At 40.0% G+C, this 15,471-nt stretch overlaps 1 protein-coding gene across 2 annotated transcripts in view; it reads right to left on the bottom strand.

Moving 5' to 3' along the window:
• LOC114650330 (solute carrier family 46 member 3) overlaps positions 1 to 15,471 on the bottom strand; it is a 215,030-nt gene that overhangs the window by 26,290 nt on the left and 173,269 nt on the right. Inside the window, exon 5 of one of the 2 annotated variants that reach the window (XM_051925747.1) lies at positions 12,545 to 12,701. The exons of the other annotated variant lie outside the window; for it this stretch is intronic. Within the exon in view, the coding sequence (XP_051781707.1) occupies positions 12,545 to 12,701 (157 nt within the window). The remainder of the gene's footprint in view (positions 1 to 12,544; positions 12,702 to 15,471) is intronic. 2 annotated transcript variants of the gene reach the window in all.

The raw sequence follows: 15,471 nt of genomic DNA, 5'->3' as shown, positions 1-15,471 counted from the left end.
GAAAGCATATGACAGGGTGCCTTGAGAGGAGCTGTGGTATTGTATGAGGAAGTCGGGAGTGGCAGAGAAGTACTTAAGAGTTGTACAGGATATGTACAAGGGAAGTGTGACAGTGGTGAGGTCTGTGGTAGGAGTGATGGATACATTTTACGTGGAGGTGGGATTGCATCAGGGATCGGCTCTGAGCCCTTTCTTATTTACAGTGGTGATGGACAGGTTGACAGACAAGATTAGACCGGAGTCCCCGTGGACTATGATGTTTGCTGATGACATTGTGATCTGCTGCGAGAGTAGGGAACAGGTTGAGGAGACCCTGGAGAAGTGGAGATATGCTCTGGAGAGAAGAGGAATGAAGGTCAGTAGGAACAAGACAGAATAAATGTGTGTGAATGAGAGGGAGGTCAGTGGAATGGTGAGGATGCAAGGAGTAGAGTTGGCGAAGGTGGAGGAGTTTAAATACTTGGAATCAACAGTACAGAGTAATGGGGAATGTGGAAGAGAGGTGAAAAAGAGAGAGCAGGCAGGGTGGAATGGGTGGAAAAGAGTGTCAGGAGTAATTTATGACAGACGGGTATCAGCAAGAGTGAAAGGGAAGGTCTACAGGACGGTAGTGAGACCAGCTATATTATATGGGTTGGAGACAGTGGCACTGACCAGAAAGCAGGAGACACAGCTGGAGGTGGCACAGTTAAAGATGCTAAGGTTTGCACTGGGTGTGACTAGGATGGATGAGATTAGAAATGAGTACATTAGAGGTTCAGCTCAAGGTGGACAGTTGGGAGGGAAAGTCAGAGAGGCGAGATTGTGTTGGTTTGGATATGTACAGAGGACAGATGATGAGTATATTGGGAGAAGAATGTTAAGGACAGAGCTGCCAGGAAAAAGGAAAAAAGGAATGCCTAAGAGGAGGTTTATGGATGTGGTGAGAGAGGACATGCGGGTGGTGGGTGTAATGGAGCAAGATGCAGAGGACAGAAAGATATGGAAAAAGATGATCCGCTAGACCCACCTCTTCCTGACAGAAGGCCCCCCCCCCCCCCACACACACACACATATTCTTTTACTCCTAGAACTTTCAGTCTGTGAAGGTCTACATTACATAACACTAGAATCCCTGAAGCCTACAAAAAAATGTGTAATCCCAGCCCATCTTAAATTGCTTCACACCTCTCCAACAGCGTCTTTTGTTTTGTAAATGTGCCAATCAGCACAAGCAGCCTGATGTCCCATCCCCCCCTGCCTTTGTCCAGTCTGATAGCGGTCATGGGACATTGCATCTTTGATTGCCGGCACAACAAATAGTTCTGAGCAGGCATCAACCACAGTACCAACTGTGGTAATCGCTGCTCTCTGCACTTGTGAAAAGAATGGAGATAAACGGCATCAACTCAGAGAGGGTCAGGCAAGTTCGTTTTACCACGTTAACGTCACCGAGAGAATTAAACTGAATAATAAAAAAAAAAACTAACTTTTACAAGTAGCCAAAATTTTCGCCAGGTTTTATTATAGTAATAATAATAATAATAGCAGCTTACTACGGGACTCAAACCGGCAACCTTTCCGTTATAAGGCAGTAGCTCATACCTCTGCACCATCTAGGAACACGTATTAGTTTTCTGTCGATTGACATTTGAGCTTGGGTTTATAATTCATTGACAGCAACATGTAAATTTATTGTTTTTTTTATTTTTTTAACTTTGGTTATATTCTTTAACTAGCAAAATACTCGCGCTTCGCAGCGGACAAGTAGTGTATTAAAGAGGTTACGTAAACATATATATACATATACATATATACATATATATACATATCTACATATACACATATCTACTGTACATATACATATATACAGTAATCCCTCCTCCATTGCGGGGGTTGCGTTCCAGAGCCACCCGTGAAATAAGAAAATCCGCGAAGTAGAAACCATATGTTTATATGGTTATTTTAATATTGTCATGCTTGGGTCACAGATTTGCGCAGAAACACAGGAGGTTGTAGAGAGACAGGAACGTTATTCAAACACTGCAAACAAACATTTGTCTCTTTTTCAAAAGTTTAAACTGTGCTTTTAAGTATGCGAAGCACCGTGCAGCATGTCGCTTCACGAAGCAGTTGCACACAGAAGGTAGCAACGTGAAGATAATCTTTCAGCATTTTTAGACGAGCATCCGTATCGTCTAGGTGTGCGAACAGCCCCCCTGCTCACACCCCCTACGTCAGGATCAGAGAAAGTCAGCGCAAGAGAGAGAGAGAAAGTAAGTTGGGTAGCTTCTCAGCCATCTGCCAATAGCGTCCCTTGTATGAAATCAACTGGGCAAACCAACTGAGGAAGCATGTACCAGAAATTAAAAGACCTATTGTCCTCAGAAACCCGCGAACCAGCAAAAAATCCGCGATATATATTTAAATATGCTTACATATAAAATCCGCGATAGAGTGAAGCCGCGAAAGGCGAAGCGCGATATAGCGAGGGATCACTGTATACATATATACATACATACATAGTGCGTTGTAACACGGGCTGTGATTGTTACATGGGAGGGAGACGACAAATCACAGTTTCCCGCTTTCTAATCGGGCCTGTGATTGGTGCTTTGACTGATGCCCAGATCCCACAGTATGTCCCCTCAGGAGAGGCGTTAGGCAAGTGTAATTGAATAGCGGTGCTGCAAGTTTAGCTTTACACCTGTTTTTAAGGTTTATTGACTGAAAGGGCTTTCATGAAAAAAGTTAGGGCTTTGCTACAGGATACACCCTCCACAAGTTAAGGAAGTAAAAATAAAGGTATATATTTCTGTTTTATTTAAACCTTTTAAGTTTGTATGCGGGCGGCATGGTGGCGCAGTGAAAGGTGCCAGTTAGGAGACCCGGGTTCGCTTCCCTGCGTGGAGTTTGCATGTTCTCCCCGTGTCTGTCTGGGTTTCCTCCGGGTACTCTGGTTTCCTCCCACAGTCCAAAGACATGCAGGTTAGGTGCATTGGCGATTCTAAATTGTCCCTATTGTGTGGGTGTGTGCACCCTGCGGTGGGCTGGCACCTTGCCCGGGGTTTGTTTCCTGCCTTGTGCCCTGTGTTGGCAGGGATTGGCTCCTGTATTTAGGATACAGCGGTTTGGATAATGGATGGATGGACATTTGTATGCATAGCCCCATTTGCCCGTTTTCATTTTTTTTCTTTCTTCAGTAATATTTCAGCAAACCCGGAGCTTGTCAGTTCAAATCCTGGTACTGACACCACTGTGTGACCTTGAGGAAGTCACTTCACCTGCCTGTGCTGCAAAAAACAAAAGTAATGTAACAAATTGTACCTCAGATGTTGCAAGTTGCTGGAATAAAGTCAAACAGATAAATATGTATTATACATATAGGAACTATTCATTTATTTTCAGTTAAGTCATCTGCAGCAAACCTTTATAAATGAGGGTTTCTCCTTTTTAGATAGTGCAAACTGTTTCTTCTTCATTGAGGTTTTCTCTTGGAGACCTTTTTTCATTTCATTGAAAATTAAAGCAGCAGCTGCCAAAATATCTAGCTTTCTTATTAATTTTTCAACATTGTGTAAAATAACTTTATAAAGTAACATAAAAGGTTTAAATACTGGTTATCCTTTTACACTAAAATATTACTAAAGAGATACGAAAAAAGTAAAATGCATATGTTGTTTTTCTTTAAGGAGATTAAATATTACTGAAGAAAGAAAAAAAAAAACTAAAACAGCCAAATGGGGCTATGCATACGAACTTAAAAGGTTTAAATAAAACAGAAATATATACCTTTATTTTTACTTCCTTAACTTGTGGAGGGTGTTATCCTGTAGCAAAGCCCTAACTTTTTTCGTGAAAGCCCGTTTCAGTCAATAAGTCTTAAAAACAGGTGTAAAGATATTGACAATAAGCTACGCAAACCCACCAAGACATGGAATCGTTTAAATCAAGGTGCGAGTCGAAAAACACCATCCCATACTATTAGTTAACGATTAACACATTTCTATATGTATTATAAGCATACAATACAACTGATAATATGTTGCGCTTATTTATCTGGTGTACCGACATTTTTGCACGTTTAACGGCTGAAATCCAATGTGGTTTGTGCCCTTCAGAATGAAAACAGTTTGCATTTACCTTTTTAATAAAAGGCGAGCTTTTAAGCCTGAGAAATCACCCCGTAAATGCACACGTTTAATTGCACATGTGTTAATATGTATGCTTACACACTGTTTCTTCTTCATTGAGGTTTTCTCTAGTATGTAGATCGGGGTAATTACATTCACGGCATTCCTAGTCTGAATCACAATCTGATTGTATGGGTGGTTACCTACCAGGTAACGCTTATGGTTGGACAGCAAGTCAGCTAACCTCAGCCACGGTGCCTTCAGTTGTGAGAAGCAGATCATAGAATGCATTATTTGACAGTAAACTATTTTCAACCAAAGAGTACACGACACGTGTTTCGCCCTAATTCTTGGCTCATCAGGCGTAAGGCAAGTGTAACTGAATATGTAATTGACAATAAAGTCAGACACGCTTTGCAGCGGCGAAGTTCTGCTTTTAAATTTTTATTAAGAAGAAAACCTTTTTAAACTGAGGGAAAATATACCAATAACAATTTGTTAAGGATCTGTTTTTTTGTGAAGCTGCCTTTACACAGCCTGTCCGCTGTTTTATAAACGAACGCCATATAAGGCTGTCCTTTCTCCTTCACAGTCAGTTCACGTGATTACGTGTGAGGCGTGATGACGCGATACGCAACCCCGCCTCCCACGGCCAGAGAGCTGCCGTCCATTACTGTATATGGACAAAAAAGAGGTTCCAGTTATGACCGTTACGCTTTGAATTTCGAAATGAAACCTGCCTAACTTTTGTAAGTAAGCTGTAAGGAATGAGCCTGCCAAATTTCAGCCTTCCACCTACATGGGAAGTTGGAGTTTTTGTGATGAGTGAGTGAGTGAGTGAGTCAGTCAGTGAGGGCTTTGCCTTTTATTAGTATAGATATATATATATATATATATATATACATATTACGATTGTTATAGTTCTTTTTGTATACCACGTTGTCAGTTCAGCACTCCGGTTGTAATATGACCAAGCTGTGCAAGCACACTCTTGAGAATGCAACGTATAGTTGTACAGGAGAAAAGCAATTTTGCCTCAAATCAATGGCAACCTTTTGTAGGTCTATGAACTTAATTTAAACTTTAGGTTTACATGGTGCTTTGTTTCCGACGTGCTGCATTCAGTCAGTTCACGTGAGCCGCTCTCGTGTGATGTTGCAATGTCCACGGCTTTATTTAATGTTAGCTAAGACCCGGCACTTAAAAGTTTCTCGCTACAGCAATTTTAACTCCGTTACAAAGTCATCCAAAGTCTCGTTTATACCTCATGTCTTCTCATTAAACTTGTATCTCGTGAATATGGTATTGCAAACGGCAGCGGAAACGTTTCTATAAACTTAATTTAAACTTACGGTTTACACCGTGCTTCGCTTCTTATTGTTTCACTGCCTTCTCAATTGTGTAATGAATGTTTTCTTCAGTGCTCTTTGGGGCTCTTCCTTGTTTTGTACGTACTGCGTTCATAGTCCGTTCACGTGATTACGTGGGAGGCGTGATGACAACTCCACCTTCCATGGCCAGCGAGCTGCAGTCCATTACAGTATATGGACAAAAAAGAGGTTCCAGTTATGACCGTTACGCTTTGAATTTCGAAATGAAACCTGCCTAACTTTTGTAAGTAAGCTGTAAGGAATGAGGCTGCGAAATTTCAGCCTTCCACCTACACGGGAAGTTGGAGAATTAGTGATCGGTCAGTCAGTCAGTCAGTGAGTCAGTGAGGGCTTTGCCTTTTATTAGTATAGATAAAAGCACACGTTTATTTGATATTTGGACTATAGTCTTCACACATTATACACTTCACGTCATTATTAGTATAACATGGAAAACGCGGCTTTAGGTATGTGTTCAGCATTTCTTACCTCGCATTTCCTTTCATCCTACACCTTACCCAGATCTTTGTAGACACGGAACACATATGAAATGCATGTATTCCATCTAACAATATACCATATTATTTAACCTATTCAACTCCAGATGCAGATAAGCAACCCTGGCTTGAGCTGGGAGAACTTTTTGCCCAAGATGAGCTCCATCAAGGTTTTATGGGGGGTGGAATGGGATAGCAGGCTGCTTGTGCTGATCGACACATTTACAAAACAAAAGATACTGATGAAGAGAGGTGGGAAGGAATTTAAGGTGGGCTGGGATTAGGAGTTTTTTCATAGGCTTCAGGGATTCTAGTGATAATCTAGAGCGGTTTGCATTGTAAAATCATTGGTGAATACTTGACTGCATTCACAACTGGCTGCTTTCAATTTAAATCTTTAAGAGTACAAACTTCTGACGCAGTATCTCCCATTGTTGGATGTAGTGGTGTGTTTGAATTGCAATGCTGCGGGTCCTAGAGGTATGGCACAAGACATGGGAGAAGGCATTGGAGTGGAAGAGGGGAGGTTGTTGGTTTCTTTCAGATCTGATTGCTTCTCATTCTGAAATATACATTCTCTTTTGATTTTATTAATAAAAAATAAATGTCACTAATTTTCTTAAATGGAATTACGCAGCTCTTTGCTGTGAGACTTGTCAGATTTTAAGGCTGCAGTCACTGATGTCATAGCAAGACCATGTCATTTTAAATGACAGAAAATCATGCTCATGTCTACTTTACAGACCAAGTGTCAATTTTCCAGTTCTTGCCCCTTTTTCTGACAGCCGATAGCATGCTGCCTAACTGAGCCCATGCTGTACAAAGGGTTAACAGCTATGATGAGTCCAGCAGCAATCATGGGCCTTTATTTCTTTTTTAAATTCTGTCATGGTATGTAAAACACAAGACATCACACAGATGAGTCTTCTTCTGTTTGTGACATTCAAAGCCCCCACGCTGCCAGACGGAGCTGGTGCCGAACATGTCTGACTAATTAAAATATCCACAACATATAGAATGCATCAGTAAGCAACTTCTTTTAAAAGTTCCAAGCTGGCAAAACACACCTAAGCCTCCCTAGAAAATAGGTTTTTGCACCAATACAATCATAATTGTCATCATTGCCACTCAATTCAATTCATGAATAATCTTTTGTAGGGCAATAGAAATCTGAAAAGTTTGAATTACAGTGGAACCTCGATTATCCAGTCTTTTATTTTTTTATCCAGTCAATTAACTATGCATTCGGTTATCCGGGATTGCCTAAAAAAAAAAAACTGCTAGACATCACAAGACCGCCAAGATTTCGGTGCCAAGAATTCCGACTACAGGAATGTACACTATGTGTGTCACAGCTTAAGTTTTCTTTGTCGATGGGTTTCTGAGAATTATTCTAAAAGGATTGAAAGTATAGCATCTGTGCACCAGCCAGGCGATCCCCTGCTGTGGAAAACCATTAGACTGAATCCGATGCAGAGGACTCGTTCCGAACACTCTCCCTCCCCTTTTCCCAAATTCCGACGACTGCCATTCATTAAAAGTTTTGACATTTGTCGTCTGCTTCAATGCTTTTCTTGGAAAAGATTGTGTATGGGTCGCACTGTCCGTGTAGGCGATTGTTCCAAGTTCATTCAGTTGGCGTCCGCACCTCGAGGTTAGAAGGCAGCTTCACGTAAATTCGTGCCGAAATGTCAGGGTCCAGTGCGGGAGTGAAAAGAAAAAGTTGTTTTGTCAATTGCTATGAAACTGCAAATTGCTCAACGTGCCAAAAAGGGGGAATCAATCGTTAAGCTTTCATCGTAAATCAAACAGTGTGTGATATTGTTCGGAAGAAAGATGAACTGTACAAGTTTGTAACTTCATCTGATACATTTAATGGGACGAGTGCACGCAAGACAACAAAGGATTCAAAATTTGACAATCTGGATAGAGCTGTGTTCGAATGGTTCAAGCAAAAATGTGCCGAGGGATGTCCTGTATCCGGGCCATTGCTGCTCGAAAAAGCGAAATGGTTTCACTGTGAGATGACGATTCCTGAAGCATTTCCTGCATCTCAAGGATGGCTGCAATGTTTCAAATCTCACCACGGAATTAGACAGTTGGATATCCAAGGTGAGAAACTAAGCGGTGATTCTGATGCTGCAGCTCTCTACGTAACAGAATTTAAACGACTTGTCGTGGATCATGATCTTTTACCTGACCAACTTTATAATGCTGACGAGACTGGTTTGTATGTACTAGAAGGCTTTGCCGTCAAAAACGCTCATATCAAAAGAAGAAAAGTCTGCTCCAGGTCACAAGTCCAGTAAGGAACGAATAACAGTGCTAGCATGTGCTAACGCTAGTGGTTCGCACAAACTGAAACTCGTATGCATTGGAAAGTCTAAGAATCCAAGATCATTAAAGGGAACACAAATGTGCAATTTTCCTGTCCTTTACTACAATCAGACCAAAGCATGGATGAACAGAGAGATTTTTAAAGATTGTTTTTTTAAACATTTTGTCCCTGCTGTTCGAGACCATCTATGCTCCAAAAGTTTGCCACAAAGAGCTGTGTTACTGTTGGACAACACACCTTCCCATCCTAGCGAAAATGTCCTGAAAACAAGCCATGACCAGATTTTCGTCGCATATCTTCTTCCAAACGTGACGTCGCTTAAGCAACCTATGGACCAGGGCATCTTAGAAGCATTCATGAATCGTTATAGGAAATCTTTACTCCGTTCAGTCTTGGAAGAAGACAGAGATCTCCGTGAGTTTTACAAGAAATGGACAATTAAGGACACAATTTTCTCATGTTCAGAGAGTTGGGATGACATGCCGAACTTAACCTTTCGAAAGTCATGGCGAAAATTGTTCCCTGATGTGATGGATAGTGTTGAAAACGTCAATGACAGTGAAAGCCAAAAAATAACAGCGGCATCGCTTTTGGAGGAACTTCAAAATGTAAATGGATTTGAAGACGTCGACAGAGAAAACATTGAAGAATGGCTACTCTCTGATAATGATCAGCCTGGATATCAAGTGAAAGTCGATGCCGCCATTACTGCGGAAGTGAAGTCAAGTGCGGAATTGCCGGAAGAAAGCGGCGATGACGCGGTTGAAGACGAACCTTCAGAAAAGAAAGTTTCGCTTGCAGAAACGCTAAATTGTGCCGAAAACATTGCTAGACCTTCTTGAGCAGGAAGCGGATTCAAATTTTAGTGACATCCTAACACTTTGCAAACTCTGAACGTCAATAAAATTGAAGCGCTGCAAGAACACAAAGCAGCATCTCCTGTCTGATTTTTTCAAGAAAACTCATAAACAACACAAGAAAGGTAAGAATTTCACTGTACAGCACCTATTCTAGCATTTGCGAATTTTTAGAATTATTTTTGATTATCCGTGATTTTTGATTATCCGGATGACAGGTGCCAGTCATTAAACCGGATAATTGAGGTTCCACTGTATATGGCCGTGAAAATCTTCTTCTTCTTCTTTTGGCTGCTCCCATTAGGGGTTGCCACAGTGCATCATCTTCTTCCATATCTTTCTGTCCTCTGCATCTTGTTCTGTTACACCCATCACCTGCATGTCCTCTCTAACCATGTCCATAAAACTTTTTTAAGGTCTTCCTCTTTTCCTCCTGCCTGGCAGCTCTATCCTTAATATCCTTCTCCCAATATACTCAGCATCTCTCCTCTGCACATGTCCAAACCTGCACAATCTCGCCTCTCTGACTTTGTCTCCCAACCATCCAATTTGAGCTGACCCTCTAATGTACTCATTTCTAACACTATTCATCCTCGTCACACCCAGTGCAAATCTTAGCATCTTTAACTCTGCCACCTCCAGCTCTGTCTCCTGCTTTCTGGTCAGTGCCACCATCTCCAACTCATATAACATAGCTGATCTCACTACCATCTTGTAGACATTCCCTTTCACTCTTGCTGATACCCGCCTGTCACAAATTACTCCTGTCACTCTTCTCCACCCATTCCACCCTGCCTGCACTCTCTTTTCACCTCTCTTCCACAATCCCCATTACTCTGTACTGTTGATCCCAAGTATTTAAACTCATCCACCTTCACCAACTCTATTCCTTGCATCCTCACCATTCCACTAACGTCCCTCTCATTCACACACATGTATTCTGTCTTGTTTCTACTGACCTTCATTCCACTTCTCTCCAGAGCATATCTCCACCTCTCCAGGGTCTCCTCAACCTGCTCCCTACTATCACTACAGATCACAATGTCATCAGCAAACATCATAGTCCACATGGACTCCTGTCTAATCTCGTCTGTCAACCTGTCCATCACCATTGCAAATAAGAAAGGGCTCAGAGCCAATCCTTGATGTAATCCCACCCCCTCCTTGAATGCATCCGTCACTCCTACTGCAGACCTTGCCACTGTCACACTTCCCTCGTACCTTGTTCCCTCATATCCTGTACAACTCTTACATACTCTTACTCTAGGAGTTATCTTTGACTCTAGCATGTCATTTAAAGCACATATTACAAAGTTGTCCAAAACATGTTTCTTCCATCTTAAAAATGTTAGGAAATTAAGGCGTTTTCTAAATAAACAGGATTCTAAGAAATTAATTCATGCATTTATCTCTAGTAGGATTGACTAATGCAATGCAGTGTTCACTGGATATTCAAACTGTTCTTTATACAGCCTCCAGTTAATACAAAATGCGGCTGCAAGAATTATTACAAGAACAAGAAAATACGAAGACATAACTCCAGTTCTTAAATCCTTACACTGGCTCCCGGTTAAGTTTAGGGCAGATTTCAAAATCCTTCTTTTAACATATAAAGCATTAAATGGCCGAGGTCCAGCTTACTTGTCTGAACTTATCATGACTTACAAACCACAGCGCACATTAAGATCTCAAGATGCTGGTCTGCTTATGGTTCCAAGGATTAATAAAATAACAATGGGAGGTCGAGCTTTTAGTTACAGGGCCCCTAAACTGTGGAATGGTCTGCCTGCTACAATAAGAGATGCCCCTTTGGTCTCAGCTTTTAAATCCCGGCTGAAGACTCACTACTTCAGTTTAGCATATCCTGACTAGAGCTGCTGATTAACTGTACATACTGCATCTCTGTTGTTAGTCATTAGCACTAAAACATAAGTAACATGATAGTTAGAATTGGATACTAACCCTCACCTAATCTGTTTCTCTTCTCGGTACTCAAATGTGGCACTTGGTGCCACAGCCCACCTGCCAAGTTGTTTTGCCTGCCTAAGGTAAAGTCATCCCTGATGGAGGATCGCAGGAATCATGAGAAAGAGGGGTCCTTTCATCGGATTGGCTGCCCCAATACTGTTTCAGCTGTGGAATGGCCAAATGGGGGAGGCAGCTTGATGGATGAGGTCTCCAGGAGTCTAAAATTATCTAAATCTTATTATGTGACATCATCTACTGTTAAATTCTGCTCTGTACTTCTAAAAAATTACATTTTTTATTGAGGATTTATTCTGAGTATTGTATTGTATTGTATTGACCCCCTTCTTTTGACACCCACTGCACGCCCAACCTACCTGGAAAGGGGTCTCTCTTTGAACTGCCTTTCCCAAGGTTTCTTCCATTTTTTCCCTACTAGGTTTTTTTGGGAGTTTTTCCTTGTCTTCTTAGAGAGTCAAGGCTGGGGGGCTGTCAAGAGACAGGGCCTGTTAAAGCCCATTGCGGCACTTCCTGTATGATTTTGGGCTATACAAAAATAAACTGTATTGTATTGTATTGTATACTTCTCTGCCACTCCCAACTTCCTCATATAATACCACAGCTCCTCTCGAAGAACCCTGTCATATGCTTTCTCCAGGTCCACAAAAATGCAATGCAACTCCTTCTGGACTTCTCTATCTCCATCAACATCCTCAGAGCAAACAACACATCTGTGGTGCTCTTTCTTGGCATGAAACCATACTGCTTGTCACTAATCATCACCTCAGTTCTTAACCTAGCTTCCACTACTCTTTCCCATAACTTCATGCTGTGGCTCATCAATTTTATCCCCCTGTAGTTATTACAGTCCTGTACATCCCCCTTATTCTTAAATATCGGCACCAGTACACTTCTTCTCCACTCCTCAGGCATCCTCTCACTTTCCAAGATCCCATTGAACAATCTGGTTAAAAACTCCACTGCCATCTCTCCTAAACACCTCCATGCTTCCATAGGTATGTCATCTGGACCAACGGTCCTTCCATTCTTCATCCTCTTCATAGCTGTCCTTACTTCCTCCTTGCTAATCCGTTGCACTTCCTGATTCACTATCTCCACATCATCCTACCTCTTCTCTCTCTCATTCTCTTCATTCATCAGCATCTCAAAGTACTCTTTCCATCTTCTCAACACACTGTCCTTGCAGACCACCATCCTATGCTGCTTAACTACACTTTCCCCTGCCACCACTTTGCAGTCTTCAATCTCCTTCAGATTGACTCTTCTGCATAGGATGTAATATCTACCTGTGTGCTTATAATGTAATCTACCAATTAAATGGCCGTGAAAATATTTTCTTATTATTATTTTTACTTGAAAACTAGTATTGTTAAAATCTGCTTACCTCATTAAGCACATTGGTATCAAGCATAAACCTGCAGCAAGAAGGAAAACGAAGCCAGGAAACCAAGAAACTGTGGCAGCATAAATGCTGTTAAAAGTGGCTACTGCTACAGTGGTGCTTATATTTTCCAGGACAGCAATACAGGCAAACAAAGCACCTAAAAGAAATGGAATGCGGAAAAAAATAAGATAAAATAAATAATCACAACAACTGAGGTAGATGATACGCTATTACAACTAACCACATGTAAAAATAACTAATAGTTATATTAAAAATCATTCAGACTACAATAACACAGTGTATGACTTTAACTCAATCTTAGCTTTAAAAATGTATTTCTGAATGTCCTGACCAGAAAGATATGCACTGAAAATCCTAGCATCCTGCTGGTTCTGTGCTTTTTCCCTTTCACTATCTTTTACAGCTAATCTCATCCAAATACCATTGCTACTATTTTTTTTAAACCATATTTACAGTCTGTGGAGAGCTTGTATTATGAAACTGTTTTTAACATGAACAATCAGCTGAAAATACAACAAAGGCTCGTCAAAATTCAAGAGGCTATATTTTATATATAATATAAAAAGATCATTCGATGAGACAAGACTTTTTGGAAAAGATTTTTTCAAATCCTGCAAGATGAGACTTTCAAGTCATGCCCTCTTCTCAACCATATACAACCACGCATATGGTACTTTCACCTCATTTGTGTGAATGCTTTTGACAGACACAGTTCCTGCTCTGTCAGTTCTTATAAATTTTAACGTTTTACTCACTTTAAGATCCCAATTAAAGAAGATGTATTATGTCCAAATCTTATTGATGAATTTCATCACGAAGGGTTATCAACAGAAAAAATGAGTGCACAGGTAATCCTAGCACTGAGAAACGATGAAGTCAAACGAATTAATGTGAAAAATGTTTAAATGTGTATCAATAGACTATGCTAAAACAGTTGGTGGTGATCGTGCAGAAGATGAAAACATCAACTTACAATATCCTGAAGAATGTCTACAACCATTAACACTGTCTAGTCTTCCAGCGCATGAATTACTATAGAAAGAAGGATGTATCCAAGAAAGGTAATGTAGTACATCTTTTGCGGATAACATTAGACAACAAAGGAAATAAAAGACAGAGTAGAAGACAAAGTAGAACATTTTTGTAAAGAGGTTCAAAAATGGAGCGATACACATGCAGGGCAGGTTAGAGATTATGAAAGTAGTAAAAATAGAAAGTCTCAAAAAACACAGCATTAGCACGAACAAACTGAAACTATTACTCGGTGAAATAACGGAACAGAGAAAAGAGATCGAATATATGGACATCGGTGATATGACAGAAGTATGTAGATATCGTTCGGCTTTAAAGTTTAAGTCGTAGACTTGTAGCTCATCTAATTCGTCATCAGGGAAAAATAGTGTTTCTTCCCAATGAGGAAGTGTATCTGCAAGAATTAAAACATTTGTTGTTTGGTGAAAGTAAAATTCACAAACACTCCAGGCAAAATATCCGAATCTACAATAATCTGTTCGCATGCGCATCATTCAATGCTCAAAATGTAGATTTACACGATTCTGAACCATATGCTATGAGAATCTGTGGTGCTGCAACAATTAAAGTTACTTCAAGTTTAATTTCGAAAAAAACACAATTTGGTCAGGTTTATATTTATGATCACGGAGAAGCGATGCAAAATAGAATCGAAAGAGTTAAATGATCAGACATATTAGAAATTCTACAGCCAATAATGGATACAAATCCATACGTCCAAAAGTATCGCACTTTGCAGTATCTGCAAAACCCTCCCATGCATTTATTGGTTACATTGCAAAATAAATTATTCCCTCCTGATGATGTACATCAACCTGTCCTGAATTATGGTACAAAGTCATTAAACACATGTCTCACGGACCTCATGTAAAAGATTCAGTATGTTGGGACTCAAAAGAAAAAAAAGTCTTTAAAGAAATTTCCTAAAGCTTTTGTTAATTCAACAGATATGACTAAGGCTGGCTTTCCTGATTATCGACACAGAGATAATTGTCACGAACAACACACTTATAATGGAAAAAAAGTTGTTAAAATTGTGATGATGGATGATTCAATGATTTTACCGTATAACCCATATTTGCTCAAACGATTTGATGGTCATATTAATGTCGAGTATTGTGCATCAATTATGAGTATTAAGTACATCTACAAGTACATTCATAAAGGGCATGATAGAGTATGCGTGAATGTATCCAAAGAACAGTCAGTGGATTAAGTTCAAGCATATTTAGATATTCGGTACCTCAGTGCAATGGAAAGCGGGTGGCATTTAATGGAATTGCCAATGCACGGTCAAAGTCATTCTGTTGAATTATTACCAATACATTTACAAGATCAGAATATGATTCAATTTAAAGAAGGCGAAGAAGCACAAGCTTTACAGGTAGCGAAAAAAAAAAAAAAATTGGCTTATTTTGAACTTAATAAAAATTACATAAATGCAAAGGTATATACGTTTTCTTTCAATTTATTACGTTAAGACTATTTTTTACTATAGTTAATTATTTGCTGCAATGTAAAATAGTAAGTTCTATTATGCATATGTAACAATTCCCATGAAAATAATCTGTTTAAATTATATAGCCATGAAGTGGCTGGGCCGCGGGTTGGCAAGCAAAGCGGGCAGGGGGCAGAGCCGCCTAGTATGTATGTGTGTGTGTATATATATATACACATTATATATATACACATTATATATATATATATATATATATATATATATATATATATATATATATATATATATATATATATATAGTGTCACGCACGCGCGATTAGGGAGCCGCGGAACGACCTAAACTGTTGCGCGAAGACATATACCAGACGGGAATGGCGGAGTACTAACCTTTCTCTATTTATTTCCAAACAGAAAG

Source organism: Erpetoichthys calabaricus, chromosome 4 (assembly GCF_900747795.2).
Source record: "Erpetoichthys calabaricus chromosome 4, fErpCal1.3, whole genome shotgun sequence".
In the NCBI taxonomy this organism is placed as follows: domain Eukaryota; kingdom Metazoa; phylum Chordata; class Cladistia; order Polypteriformes; family Polypteridae; genus Erpetoichthys; species Erpetoichthys calabaricus.
This window is presented reverse-complemented; position numbering and strand designations above follow the sequence as displayed.